Genomic DNA, 14,618 nt, shown 5'->3' with positions numbered 1-14,618 from the left:
GGGGGGGGTGGTGTTTGTTTGTTTTGTTTTTTTAAAGACAGCTGTTGAATTGCCTTTTTTTAAATGTATGCAGTACACTTGCCTCAACAGACTGGAGTAGAACTAGTCCACACTCATACTTTACAGATTTTTGTTTGGCAAATAGACTCTGCCTTACTGAGCTGTACTTTCTCATAGAGCCATTCTGAAAACAGGACCTCTCGATATGGTGTCTGTCCGATACCGAATCCACCAAAAATAAATTCATGCTTATTCATGTGCTCATCATAAACGAAACACCAGGTATCAGCAGTGCAAATATCAAATACCAATGCAGTACTCACTACAACAATTCTATTTTTATTTATGCAAGAAAGCTACAAGGTGCCAGCTGCTAAGTTTCATTGCTCTTGCATGCCCTGTTGCTAAACCAAAGTCTTGAGCTTCTCCAGAAGAGTCCATTTGCTTCCTGCTCAGTCCTCCTAACCTTCTGAAACAGGATTTTTAATTAAAATAGTAGATAAAGATTATTCTTTAACATGCTGGAGCAATTAATGTTCATAAGCATTTACCAAAGGTTGGTGTTACCAGGCCAAACTTACTAGTTTTCATTTCATTTCTTTGCATAGGAAATGCAGCCTCTATTTGCTACTGGAGCTTCAGTAATGTATCTGGTACCATTAAAAAAAAAATTAGGCAAGACCATTGAAAAGTATGTGCAATACTAGGAAAAAAGGTGGAAGTGGCAAGACATGGCATTAAGGGAAGTATCAAGACAGAGAGGTTACTGATAGAATTCTTCAAGGATCAGTCTCAAGAGCAGTTTCATTTCACACTTTAGTTAACAAGTATAACCAAAAGTGTTTTGTTTCTTCATGCACATGCAGTACCCGCAGTAAGGGGAGACGCCCCACAGAGACAGTGAGACCATCACAGTACTACTGGGCAGCTGTGAAGACTACCGCCAAGAAATGCACCAAAATTCAACAGTACAAAGTAGCAAACACTTAAGAACTACATCAAAACACTTGAGGTAGCTGTATGACCTCATGGGGTATAGCTTTAAGGGGAAAAAAAAAAAGAAAAAAGAAAAAAGCAGCAATTGTCAGACTTCCCATGTTCAGGCCCACTTCCCTATATTTTTAGGAATTCTACATTGTCTGCTGGGAGACATGATGCAGACAAGCATGAGGTTTCATCAGAGCACCACCCCCTTACCTTGGTGACTCACTAGTGCTGTGATGGCTGTCTATCTGTCTCTCTCCCCTGTAAAGTCATCAGAGATGTAGACAGATTGAAACTCACTATCTCCCCCTTATCCACAAGCCCAGGCATTCCTTGTAATTCAAATCAGCATTTCCTAGCTTTCTTGAAAATGCAAATATCTCTTTGCTAAAACAAGGTGCTATTCCCACATTTGACTGGCTAATTAACAGCTCCTTGTATCAACAGATATAAAAAATTCTCTCCACGTGAGTGATTCAACTCTGTTTCAGCACAGGCTTCAGTTCGGGAGCCGCTTTACCATCCACGTCAATCCTTCCATTAGTTGTTGTCCTTGATACAACATCCAAACGCGCTAAGTGCCTTCATTCTTGGCTCCTGATGGAGACTAGAGCTGAAAGCAGTTAACTGCTTCCAGACAGCAGTCACGTTGGATTACTTGAGTACTAGCACCAACTTCAAAGCAAGTAACAGCAATCCTAAGTCACAGAGGAGGAAGTACCTATACCACTGTACAAGGTTCTGCCCAGACATTTTTTCTGTTCAATTTGTTTAATTCTGGCCATTTGCATTTGAGAAAATCCTCAGGCTGGAAGCACTCCGAGGAGTAAGTAGCGGCTAAACAAAGGGACAGAGAGTCTCTCACTTCAGGGACGATTGAAAAAGCCCCCCACCCCCCATTTAATCTTAACAAATGCTGAAGGGGGATGTTGTCAGAGCTGAAAACCAAATAAAATAAACAAGGGTGGGAAAAGCTATTTCAGCTGAAAGACAGGTTTCATTCATAGAAAGCTAAGAACGAACAGTTTGCAAATAAGGTTAGACTGACAAGTAGAGGGCTCCTGAAGAACCAAAGCAATTTTAAGATAGCCTTTAGTGGGAAGAAAAAGGGAAAGGGAGCTCCTTGTAAAGTGCAATAGCCTGTTTCAAAAACCCATCAAGATCTTGCCAGGCACTTGTAAGAGCAGGGGACTTAAGCAAAAAAAGCAATAGTCATACCTTCTTAAAATCCAGAGGACTGCAACACCACCTGCTGCCAATACTTCCACTCAAGGACAATTTTATTTGGATTTTTTTTTTTTGGTTGCCTGTTTGCTTTTAAATTAAAAAGACTTGAAGCAAAGTAGCTCCAATACTGGAAACATTACAGCATAAAGCTTGAATTTTGCTTATAAACTTAATGTTTGTCTAGACACTTTTTTGTTTCAATTGTTTACATATGCTGCAATCCTTGAATTATTTCCAACTAGATTGTAAATCACGTAGCACAAATAATCAGAGAAATTAAGTGAAGAAATAGCTGCTTTGCTGTTGGCACAGCAGCAGCGGGTTACATACTTACATGGATTTCTTGTTGGACAGCAAGGTTGCGAAAATTTAAGTCTGGTTGTTCTTTCCCAAACTGATGAAAATAACACTGCTTTCTCACATCATCAAACTGCCAGCTGGAATTCCCAAAGACACTCACCTGCTCATATAAGGGAGGGGGGTAATCAGAACTCCTAATTTAACAAACATTTACTCCTATGCATACTTTAATATGTGATGCATTACAAGCATATAATAAAGCACAAAATGCCTAATCAATGGCCTAAATTTTGAGTAGATTTTGGTACTTATATTTTACATTTCTTTCTCCTGCTAGTTGCTCTCCCTTTAGTTGTGCTTCACCACATGTATTTCTTGTTCAATGTTCTGGGGGTATTTTTGTTTGTTTGTTTTTTAAAGTAGACTTTCACTAGGAATTACTCAGAACAGAGAGGAAAACATGGGTGGGAACATTTCCGTTGGAATTGTTTTTCCTAAAACTTATTAAAAATAGCTTTAGTTAACTTAGAGCTTTCTGCAATCTGGTATTATCCCTTTGAAGTGCCAACAACAGTCAGCATGTTAAAATGTTAACTTTATCATCATCTCTGTAATAAAAGATTCCAAAAGCTAAAATAGCTCTTAAGACTCAAAGTTTAAAGAGAAATTACACCAGCTAGTACAAAATATTAATTCCACCTTGAGTTTTTAGAACACACAAGTTCCTAATCATGCACCCATCAGTTCAAATTTCAAATAAATATATTTGAAATAGGCAACACACTTTCTGGCCTGATCACCTTCCAGAAAAAGGAAAGAAGCCAAGAACACACTGTTTTGTTTCCCTTCCCACCAACTATGATTTCAGAGGAGCTGAGCTAAAGTTTCTAGAGCAGAGTACCCAGACACAGAAGGGGGCACATGTGAACAACTCGCACACAACTACCCCTTTTTTTGTTTGTTCAGCGAGTGAAGATTTAACACTGAGGTAAAGCAGCAAAAGTAATTTTTTAAATTCTGTTTGAAATAGGAACTCCTCCCCTCTGAGCTCATTTAAGTCTTAATCTGCACTAGCTCATTTAGTAACATCAGTTTGTACATCTCAACAGTCATTTATAACCCAGCATTCATTGGGACAATTATGTTACAGCTGCTTTTGCTACGTGGCAGCCTGCATCCAGCTTGGGATTTGCACATGTCCCTTCCTGTATTTACCCAGTTGTTTGGAGGAGTGACCGAACCAGCAGCCTGTGTGCAGTCCTGCCAGATGTAGTAGTCCGTGTACTTCCCAGTCCGATTGCGACTCAGCTGAAACCATCGGTGTTTGTCACTTGTGTGGTTTGGTATTAAATCCATTATCACCTTTAGCCCTTAAAAGTCAAACCATAAAAAACCCCTATTAAATTTAACCTTTCAAGACAAAGTTCACATTTTTTCTTAATGCAGTATCACAAGTGTTTGGGCTTCTTCCATCCCAGAGGTCTGGGAAAAGAGAGAGGCAAAAAACCCCACAGAAAGCCCCAGACTACCAACACAGTTAGACTAACTAGAGTCTGCAAGCAGCTGCAACACATCTTGCTGGTACTGTTCTCCCCAGCCCATTGCTGGGGAGGGAAAGAAGGGGGAAGAAAAAAATCAGAACAGATTTCTGCTGTTATGAACCACTTCCACTAACTCTGCCTTCAACATCTGCCTCTCACCTCCCAAGTGGGAAAGGCACTTCACCAGTCTAGCATCAGTGAACACACGTTCTTCCTCACCCTTCCTAAAGACTAGACATTTTTTGAAATCCCAAATGTTTTTGGGACTGGCAAACCATTTTCCATTCAGCCCAAGAGCTGTAAGGGGAAACACCTGAATAAACATTTGGTCTAAGGCATAAACACACCAACCAAGGATGCAATCGCAGGAAGGAAGCATATGTTCCCTTCCAACCCTGAAATGGTCTTTCTGCTTTCTTCAGAAAGCAGCCAGTCATAAAATGCAGCCAGAAACAACTGTATCTCAGCCTTGATCCCCCAGACTGTCAATGCCCATACCATATGTGATAGCATATGTCCATACATTCTATATGGTATGTCTGAATATTTTGATGGTTTTAATATTTTGTCCCAGCCATGGAAACTGGTTTGCTGCTAGATGATTGTAAAAGTGAGATTTGGTAAATAGTTATTAGAAATCTCATACTAACACTATGAGTGAAAGAATAGACAATAGTATAGCCAAGCAATTAACTAGCAGAGGTAGTTACTCATAAGTTTTGCAGTTCTTTGCTCTTATGACTAGATGTTCCTGTACGCTAGATGAGAACAATGTTGAAGCTGATCACATGTGATTGAAACTGCGTTAAGCTTCAAGATCAAAGAACAAGGACAAGAACAAAGACTTCAAGGACAGCCAATCTCAAATGGGTTGGTGGTCATCAAAGCAGCCCTTCAACTCAGATGAAATCTTCATTGCGCATGATCGGATGTAGGCAGTACTATGATAATCAGTTACAATAATTTTTATGTATATGTATACTAGTCTGATTAATATGTAATTGTTACTCCATATAACCTGTTTGTGCTGAAGCTGTGGTATGCACGCTAGCTGGAATTAACCCCTATGCATCCAGCGCTGCAATAAAGAATGCCTGCTTTCTAAAACTCCAAAATGAGTCTTTGAGAGTTTCTTCGACCAGCTTTTCAGTATCATATGCACAAGGGAGCCCCCCACCCACAAACACCCTTGTAGGGGACCATGCCTTTCAGAGAACGTACAGCAGCCCAATGCTGCTGTTGTAGCTCCCCACACCTTTGGTCCCGCTCCCAGCACTACCCCAGCACCCAAGGGTGGGAAACAGCATCACAGGGCTTGCGTTGCTGTGGAGCTAACGCATACCCTTCACTGGCACCTCCATCTGCTCCTGCTCAACGCCACCATGGGGGAATTGCCAGATGCACGAACTGAAATCTTACATCATTACCTAGTGCTACAAAGTACACCTGTATAATATGAGTAAATGTCTTTTTAATAGTTATTTTGCACGGAGTTGCAGCTTACCTCTGTCATGTATGGCTGCAAGCAGATTCTCAAAATCGCTCATTGATCCAAACATAGGATCAATATCATAGAAGTCTTCAGCTCCATATCCAAGGTCTTTCAAGGGGGACTTATAGAAAGAGGTGATCCAGATGGTTTTTATATTCAAATATATGATATGGTCCAGTTTTTCTTGGATACCTATTTGAAAGAAAAGGGCATCATCTGTTTAGAAAAGACAAAATGCTTTTGTTGAAATAAGTTTGCCGTGGGCTTAAAGATGGCATACAGGTCCCTTTGATACATAACCATCCCATTTTCACTGATCTCACATAGCAGGGAAACCTTGACATTTCTTCAGGGATGGCATGAGATCACAGAATGGAAACCATTCAAAGCCCCTTTTACAAGGAAGGTAAAACAGGAATTAAAAAAAATCAGATCAAACCAAATTTCTATTCTGTATCATAAAAATGTCTACAATTTCATTTAATAAATTTAACACTCACTGTTGAAAACAAGGTCTTAAATTTTGTTAAAACACAGCAACAGCACTGCTTTCCCATTTCAAGGAACATCAATTAATCCTCAGACCACCCAAAGGGAAGCACAATTTTAGTGCAAAGATCCCAGGTTTTCCCTACCTTACCAAAAAGTCTCTTACAGGGTTTTCCTGTTGTTTTCTGTAAGGACACCTCACTCCAGCCTCCTCTAGTATTTTTAAACCCAAGACTTTCCTATCTTTCTGATATGTTGCAACTGGCATGCAACTACAGAAACAGTTTCTTCTCTTCACTTGCCAGCAGAGTATATTATAGCTCGCGCTTCTCGTTTAGAAATTTATTGTCCATTACAGTGTTGAGCCTTCCCTTTCTGAAACAAAGTCTCAGCTAAGCTACTGATAAGTGACACTGTGTCTTGGTATCAGGAACCCCTTCTCAATGCATTCATAAGAGCTCAAAAACTTTTAGACCATGGACAAAACAAAGAGTAACACATCTTTCTCTCCTCTTTGTCAGTTTTATTTTTCCTCAGTTTTCCTTGTGGAAAGGCAGCCAATATAACATAACAAAGTACTCAGCACCATCCATCCTCCTGACTGACCTCAGTTTTGTGGAGATACTTTACTCTGATGGCAACTGTGCTGCTGCCCGCTCTCAGCCCCACCGCTAAACATCCATTCTAACTCCAGGCTTAGACTTAGCAACTTGAACAAGCAACTGCTACATTTATTCATGACAATGTGAATTGCCATTAATGATTAGTCAGACAACTTTTCTTCCCTTCTCCATTATGGTGGCTTTCTCTATTGGACTGTATGATGATTTTTTTTTTTTTTCCTGTATATATATATACACACACAACTGCCACACAGCTTTGCACATACCAAGAATAGAAATTCCACCCACCTTTCAGATCCCCATTCCCATCCATGTTGCTGTCCTTGAAGGAACGAGGATAGATCTGATACATAGGACCAGCCTGCCACCAGTCAAGGCACTTTGGAGAGAGAGCAATAATCGCTATTGTAGTGCACACAAGCACAACAGCAGCGGCAATTATAAGCCAGAAGAGAATCTCCCTGGTGACTCTGTACCGGGCTTGGCTGGAGAACTTCAGCAAGACTTCTTTCGGCATCCCCGCATAGGGCTTCAACAGCAGCTCCTCCATTGCCGCTGGGTCCACATCAACAACATGTGGTTTTGGCATTTCTTCTTGGCTACTGGTATCCATCTCCTTGTCATCAAAAGCCTCATTATGAACAAATCCGTTGTTCTCCACACCTCCCTTCTCACTCAGCTCCATAGGTAAGCTCTTAGCTTCCTCCTCAACCATTTTACTTCACGGGTCTTGTCCTGGAGACTCCTGCCACAGCAAGGAAGTGTTGCCAACACACCTTTGTTCAGTGAAATGAGAAGCAGCGTCATTAGCATCTGGGTTTATGATCAATCCTGACCAACTAGTCAAAGTTCAAAAAGAGACAAAAAGGGCAAAGTGCTCCTGCTCTTCCACATAATAGGCATCTTCAGCAAGATAACAAAATGCTACAAGAAAGCGCAGTCTTCCAGGGAGATAAGCCTATTGCTCATACCAGCCAAGCAGAGTTATGTTTACTGTTGCTCTCTCTGGTACACCAAACTTCTCTTCCTCTTGACAGCAGGGGAAAATCTGGGGGTTTTTACCACTAAAAGATTTAGTAAATATGCAGCTTTCCAGACTGGTCATGGTCTCCCCTGCCTGAAGCAGTCTGAGCATGAGTAATTTAAATATGGACAGCAAGAGAATGAGGTATTGACAACTTCTGGCCCCAAAGCAATAATACAAACTAAGAAGAAAAAATACAAAGGCCAGTTGCACTTTGTTTCTCACAGCTTAGAAAAACACCCCCCCCACAACTAACCAACCCAACCCAGCCCACCCACAACTCTTAAGCAGTAACGATAAGCACATACCAATCCTGCAATTCACAGCATGTGACAGGTTGCTACACCCAGAGCTATCCCCAGCTCAGGACAGGATAGCTCTGCACAGGCACAAGCAAGACTCAAGACAAAAACCCACTACCCACTGTTAATTTTTTTTTTTTATTTGTTTACAAGAAACCAACCTTTCCCTTTTCTCTCTTTCCCCCCCTTTATACTACTCAAGCCAGGAAAAAGCACTGTCTAAAGCCTGCACGAGCATGCACAGGTTTACACATCTGCATGACCTAAGCCCCAGCTGCCCTGAAGCCAGCAAGCCCACATCCACCAAGACATACCCTCCAGCCAGTGCCCTCCGCCCAAGCATACCAAAGGGAAGGGGGGGGGGGGGGGCGGAGTGGGGGGCAACTGCAGAGGAGAAAAGGTTCTTTTGGGCCTCAAAAAAGTATTTATTATGTTTGCTGAAAACAATGAGAGAAGTTTATAAACTAATGACTGAAAAAAATCTAGCATGCAATATTCAAATGATTCAAAAATGTGTTATTGCTGCAGTAGCTAAGCTAAGACAACGTCTTTTTCTCTGACAGATTTAATACTTTTCTTCCCCTTACTCAAAGCAGTGCCTGACAGCAACTTCAGCCCATGCAGGGTCAGGTAGTTGCCAGAGCAATTTGAAATAATGGCAGCAGTTTCAGTGTCTGTAATGCAGTATTGCCAGAAAATTCAGAAGTGGGAAATTATTTGAAAGAAGCTCCCATCTAATGACTCTTCATAGCATCATATCAGTAGAGTTGTAAAAGTTTCCAGGCAGGCTCATTCCAAGTTTTTCCTACCAGGCTAATGGGAACTGGGAACAACCTTCCTGCATTTGTAGAAAATACAAAGGATGTACTCATGCTAGAAGACAACTGCATGACAAAACAGCAAAGTGCTAACAGTGACACCTGAATAAGATTTTAGTGCTTCATTTTCCTTTTTCTGTTTCTCTCTGTAACATCACACCTGACACATAAGCCTGCAGAGCCAAGGCCAGCCATGCTGTTGGTTTGCTTGGTAGCACACCATGACTGCATTGTTGTGGTGGGTTGATCCTGGCTGGACACCAGGTACCCACCAAAGCCACTCCATCACTCCCCCTCCTCAGCTGGACAGGGGAGAGAAAATATAATGAAAGGCTCATGGGTCAAGATAAGGACAGGGAGAGATCACTCACCAATTACTGTCACGGGCAAAAGAGACTCAACTTGGGGAAAATTAACTTACTCTATTACCAATCAAATCAGAGTAGGATAATGAGAAATAAAACCCAAATCTTAAAACACCTTCCACCCCCACTCCTCCTTTCTTCCTGGGCGCAACTCCACTCCCGATTTTCTCTACCGCCCCCATCCCGAGTAGCACCGGGGAACAGGGAATGGGGGTTGGGGTCAGTTCACCACACATTGTCTCTGCCGCTCCTTCCTCCTCAGGGGCAGGACTCCTCACACTCTTTCCCTGCTCCAGCATGGGGTCCCTCCCACGGGAGACAGTCGTCCACAAACTTCTCCAACGTGAGTTCTTCCCACAGGCTGCAGTTCTTCATGAACTCCTCCAGCGTGGGTCCCTTCCAGGGGGTGCAGTCCTTCAGGCACAGACCGCTCCAGCGTGGGTCCCCCACGGGGTCACAAGTCCTGCCAGAAAACCTGCTCCAGCATGGGCTCCTCTCTCCACAGGTCCGCAGGTCCTGCCAGGAACCTGCTCCAGCACAGGCTTCCCACGGGGTCACAGCCTCCTTCAGGCATTCACTGCTCCAGCGTGGGGTCCTCCCCAGGCTGCAGGTGGATATCTGCTCCACTGTGGACCTCCGTGGGCTGCAGGGGGACAGCCTGCCTCACCATGGTCTTCCCCATGGGCTGCAGGGGAATCTCTGCTCCGGTGCCTGGAGCACCTCCTCCCTCTCCTTCTGCACTGACCTGGGGGTCTGCAGGGTTGTTGCTCTCATGTTCTCACTCCCCTCTCTGGCTGCCATTTCTGTGCCCCCTGCAACTTTTTGTTCTTCTTAAATATGTTGTCCCAGAGGTGCTACCACTACCACTGATAGGCTCAGTCTTGGCCAGCGGCGGGTCCATCTTGGAGCTGGCTGGTATTGGCTCTGTTGGACACAGGGGAAGCTCCTAGCAGCTTCTCACAGAAGCCACCCCTGTAGCCCCCCGCTACCAAAACCTTGCCATATGCACCCAATACAACCATGCACAACTTGCCTCAAGTCACAGTCAGCATCTCTTTTAAAGAACACAGCCCGAGTTCGAGGACCTTCACATTTACCAGTTTGCAGCATGGGCATACAATGAGAGAAGGTGGGTGTCAGAGCATATACATACTCGAGACATGGATCAGCACTTGTGCAAGTCCCAGAAGACATCTCTGGCACATCACTGGGACACAGACATGTAATTTATCATAACAAATAGCTGCTCAATAGGCAATGCTACATGACCATGACTGAAGTTGCAGTTTTGTGTCTAATTCACCAGCATTTAGCGTTAATTTAATCAACTCTTACCCCTGACTGCTTGTTCCTGCCTTGCATTGCTCCCTGCCATGTGCCAGGTGAAGTATTTAATCAGCTGTGCCGCAAACTGGATTGGGAAAGATTTGGCTGGGAAAAAAACCCAATTTCATTCTTCAAACAGTTCTACTCCTAGTCCACCTGGTCCCCATGAGACCACACCAATACTTCAGCCAGCCCACACAGAGAGGAGGAAAAGAGGGGAGGCAGGGAGAGGGGCCAGGACACAAAAGTACAACCACTTGCCAGAACAGCTCTTCAGTCAAATCATAGCCTTCATGTCTCGCATTTGTTTCAGTAAATTCCTACCCGTCCCTTAGAGAAAGTCCTATCATTTCACTTCTGGGAGTAGCAAGCAGTTAAGTCTCACACCCACAGATGCTGCTGGAACCAAAGACAGGGAGAGGGTTTAAATTCTGTTAACAGCTTACCCCCAATCACGCATGAATCAGGATCAGGGACCTAACCCCACTTCACCAAAGTACTACATCACTACTACCCAAAACACTGTTGAAACTCTGGTTCCAGCTATTTCAGCCCTCACCTTTATCTTTAAGCCAGTAAACTTAGCGGTGGCAATTGCCTCCGTGGACACGTGCACTTGATCTAGAGATATAGGGAAGTTACCCTCCCTATGCGTACTTCTTACAACTGATAAAGGCCAATTTAGTATTTCAGTAGTCAGAAGCTGCCTCTGCTCTCCGTGCATGTGGTTTGGGAACTGTTACTTTCCCCTTATTCAAGCACCTTGCAGGAGCACAACAGCCAACGCCTGCTCTGCAAACCCTCCTGTGCGGGAACTGTGTCTTCAGAAGAGCCCCTCTTGTCCTAATGTGATCCCCAAGTAAACAGTAAAGGCTTACTTATACTTTAAGTAGGACAGATCACATCTTAATTGCCAAGCATCCAGCTGAAAAAGGAGGATTATGCTGCTGTGGTAGATAAACACAGCGTGCAGGAGCCAGAGGCCATGCATAGATGAATCTGTGTGCACTACCTCAACCCTCCTCCAGTGGCTACAGGGCACGCAAAGATAGGGACACACACTCTATTTTAAGGTTAAACCAGAACATAAACCATCCTAGAAACTACGAAGTAGCTGTCTTGGTAAATGTATGGTTTTTAGAGTCAGACTGACCCTGCTTACAGTCAGACTTCCATGGTATTTCATATCAACTCTCCACTGCGACATAAGAAGAGCTGAAGCACAACAGGTACCAGTGGAGCACAGGTATGCTTATGCTGGACACCTGGACCTTGAGTACTAAAAATTCTTCTAGAAAACCTGGAGGGAAAATACAGCCAAGGAGCTTAAAATAGGTTGGGACAATCAACTACCACAGACACTGCAGAACAAGCCCGAGAATCTGGTACCCCCTCCTATATGCTTTTCCTATTAGACTAAAAATAAAACCACACAGGTATTTTGTTTTTATTCTAGACCTACTTTTTTTCTCTCCTCATCTTGAGGAGTTGCTCACCTTAAAATTATTTGATAAAGGGAAACTGTAAACTTCATCTTAAGAGAGGCAGATCACCAACAATTCCCACTGAGCTTTAACTTTTTCCTTTTAAAATACATTTTATGTATGCAGGAATTATGCTTCTGGCTTGCTCTCAAGCAATTCTGAAATGGTTCCCTCCTGAGCAATTTTATAGTTTAGCAGGAGTAACTAGCCAGTGCAACTGCGTTAGCAGAATCGACTGAAAAACATTAAATAGTAAAGAAAACACTTCACAGTCTGTGCCAGTTACTGTTTACCTCATTGTTAGATATGGAAACAAAATGAATCAGTATGTGGGCAGCAATAGCTGCTATCTCCACACAGATTGCCATGGTTATTTCTATAAGATCGAGGGGTTAATTTCTACAAGTATTTCTTATATGTAATTATTTAGATGCACTGGCTGACTAAGTAGTCTGCTGTTTGATGCTATACAAATGCCAAGTAGCTTGCCAGTTACTCGATACCATACAAATTACACTGAAAACCATACAGAGGGGTGATTAAGCACCCTAATGTGCTAAGTATAGGAAGATGTTTATTGTTAAGAAGTTCTCTTGCTTAATGCTTTTTCATTAAATGGTTTGTTACCACTGGAACTGGTCTGACATAATGCACTTCACCTCTAAATAAACACTCATTATTTACAGAATCAGGGCCAGTTTTACACCCATATAAAGAGGCAAACACTATGGTTGGCAGTTTTTCCTCAGTGGCTCCCACAAGACTGATGGATAGTCTGACCTTTAAAGCTATGTTTCATTCAGCACTAAGAAAGTCCTTCCTTGACACGGAGGGCAGCCTTTGAGAGAGATGCTCTCAAGGAAAAAGTTTCTGATGCAGTGTCTTTTATCCTGGGCATCCCTGAGCATGCATGAGGTTTCTGCCATCAACCTGCAGTCTGAAGTCCTGGGAGGTGGCAAAATGTAATTGCATGGGATGCCATGACGTGGTTTGGTGAGGTTTTTTGGTTGTTTTTTTTTAATAGTCTTAGTCCACTAATGGACTATGTGATTAAAAGTTAATGGCATTATAAAAGCTGTAATTAGTTACTGCTTGGCCCACGTGACATTTCAGGGGTAGGTTTCAGGGGAAGGGGGTACCTAGCCCCTGCCTCCCATGGGTGATCAGCATGGCTAGCTTCTCCCACTATTTTTAATGAAAACAGTTATTCTCTAATTCTTGCTGTTATCATAGCTGCAAGAACACAGAGTTGACTCCTTCTGGATACCCTCCCCTACAGAGGGTCAAACACTATACTGTCATGCATCCATAGAAAAACTTACTTTAAAGTAAACTCTAGGTTTGTTACCTCTCCAGGATGGAGCTCACTCACATAACTGCACCCTTCTCAGTTTACACTGTTACCACTCTTCCCTTCACAGCATTCATCCATTCATCCACATTTCTGTCCTAGAGAATGACAACTTTCAAAGAATTTTCTTTTCCAGCCTAGTCTTTAAAACCTTTGCCAGTGAAAGACCCAGACCTTGATTTTACCCTTGTATGAGCTGGGAATGTTCAGCATAGTGTTAAACCCTGAAAGACTACTGCTGAAGTTTTGATGGCTATAAACTCAGGAGTGACTTGGTGTTCAGATCAGAAATCCCTGGTCTTTGTACAGAAAGCTTCACTCTGTAGTACTGAATTGCATCCCAAGGCTTTTACAATGGCTGTTTGTGACCAATAGTTCATTGATTCCACATCCGACCATAACAGTCCAGCAACAGGAACACAAGAGTGTGTAAAAATCAATGTGAACACTGGGAGTGAAACCAAAGAATTGGAAGTACACATTTCTGTAAAAAAAACACAACCCAAACCCAATTCTCCGATTCAGGTGGACTGACCTAGCATGCTCCACAGCAAGAGCTGGTACATGCAAGATTCTATATTCAAGGAAGGGGCTCTCTGGCCAGCACAAACTAGACCTCTGCATCAAGGAAACATTTCACAACTCCAAGAAGCCATTTCCAAAGGTATATGTACCATTCAGCGTGGACATAGGTAGCAGAACTTAATCTCAAATTTTGCATTCACCTAAACATACAAAGACTGAAATTGAATACAATCCTTACTTTCCATAAGTTAGAACTACTAAAAACTAATTCTAAGTACTAACCTCTAAACACCACCTAAACCAAGTTTTGTTTCAGAATCACTTGGCATTCAAGGATCCAGCTAGGACGCTGAAAGTGTTGCTTGGTGAAAGGTGAAGAAAGCATTGCCTGCAGTGAATACCAGCCTTTCTATTTTGCATTTAATGAATCCACTGAACTGTGTGGGCTCTTCAGCTGGCATATATCACATTATGTATCTGCGTAACAGTTTCAGGCACTTAGCTTGTTTATACTGGTGAACCAGAGAAAAACATAATCCCACATTCAGCAAGTATTCACACAGTGCATTTAAATCCCGTCCCCCACTCCCCCCAATCATTCAAGTAGTGAAGTGACAACTATCACACATACCCATTCCCCCTGCCCCAAGGATAATTAAAGCAAGTGTCTGTCCTTCATTATATGAGGCTATATTGGTTTTGTGTGGCAAGGTTTTGGTAGCGGGGCGGGGGGGGGGGTATAGGGGGTGGTTTCTCAAAGAGCCCGC

The 14,618-nt window shown here is 42.9% G+C and overlaps 1 protein-coding gene across 1 annotated transcript in view; it reads right to left on the bottom strand.

Annotated features, from left to right (window-relative positions):
• Nucleotides 1-7,371, bottom strand: part of SLC3A1 (solute carrier family 3 (amino acid transporter heavy chain), member 1) — a 16,222-nt gene extending 8,851 nt beyond the window's left edge. The window contains exons 1-4 of the mRNA XM_010576492.1: nucleotides 6,945-7,371; nucleotides 5,557-5,736; nucleotides 3,727-3,881; nucleotides 2,546-2,671 (exon numbers count right to left, since the gene is read on the bottom strand). Of these exons, the coding sequence (XP_010574794.1) occupies nucleotides 2,546-2,671; nucleotides 3,727-3,881; nucleotides 5,557-5,736; nucleotides 6,945-7,371 (888 nt within the window). The remainder of the gene's footprint in view (nucleotides 1-2,545; nucleotides 2,672-3,726; nucleotides 3,882-5,556; nucleotides 5,737-6,944) is intronic.
• Between the last annotated feature and the right edge of the window lie 7,247 nt (nucleotides 7,372-14,618).

The sequence above is a fragment of the Haliaeetus leucocephalus genome, unplaced genomic scaffold, assembly GCF_000737465.1.
Source record: "Haliaeetus leucocephalus isolate CR32 unplaced genomic scaffold, Haliaeetus_leucocephalus-4.0 Scaffold526, whole genome shotgun sequence".
Classification (NCBI taxonomy): Eukaryota; Metazoa; Chordata; class Aves; order Accipitriformes; family Accipitridae; genus Haliaeetus; species Haliaeetus leucocephalus.
The sequence above is the reverse complement of the archived record's forward strand: the minus strand, read 5'-3'. Positions and strand labels throughout refer to the sequence as shown.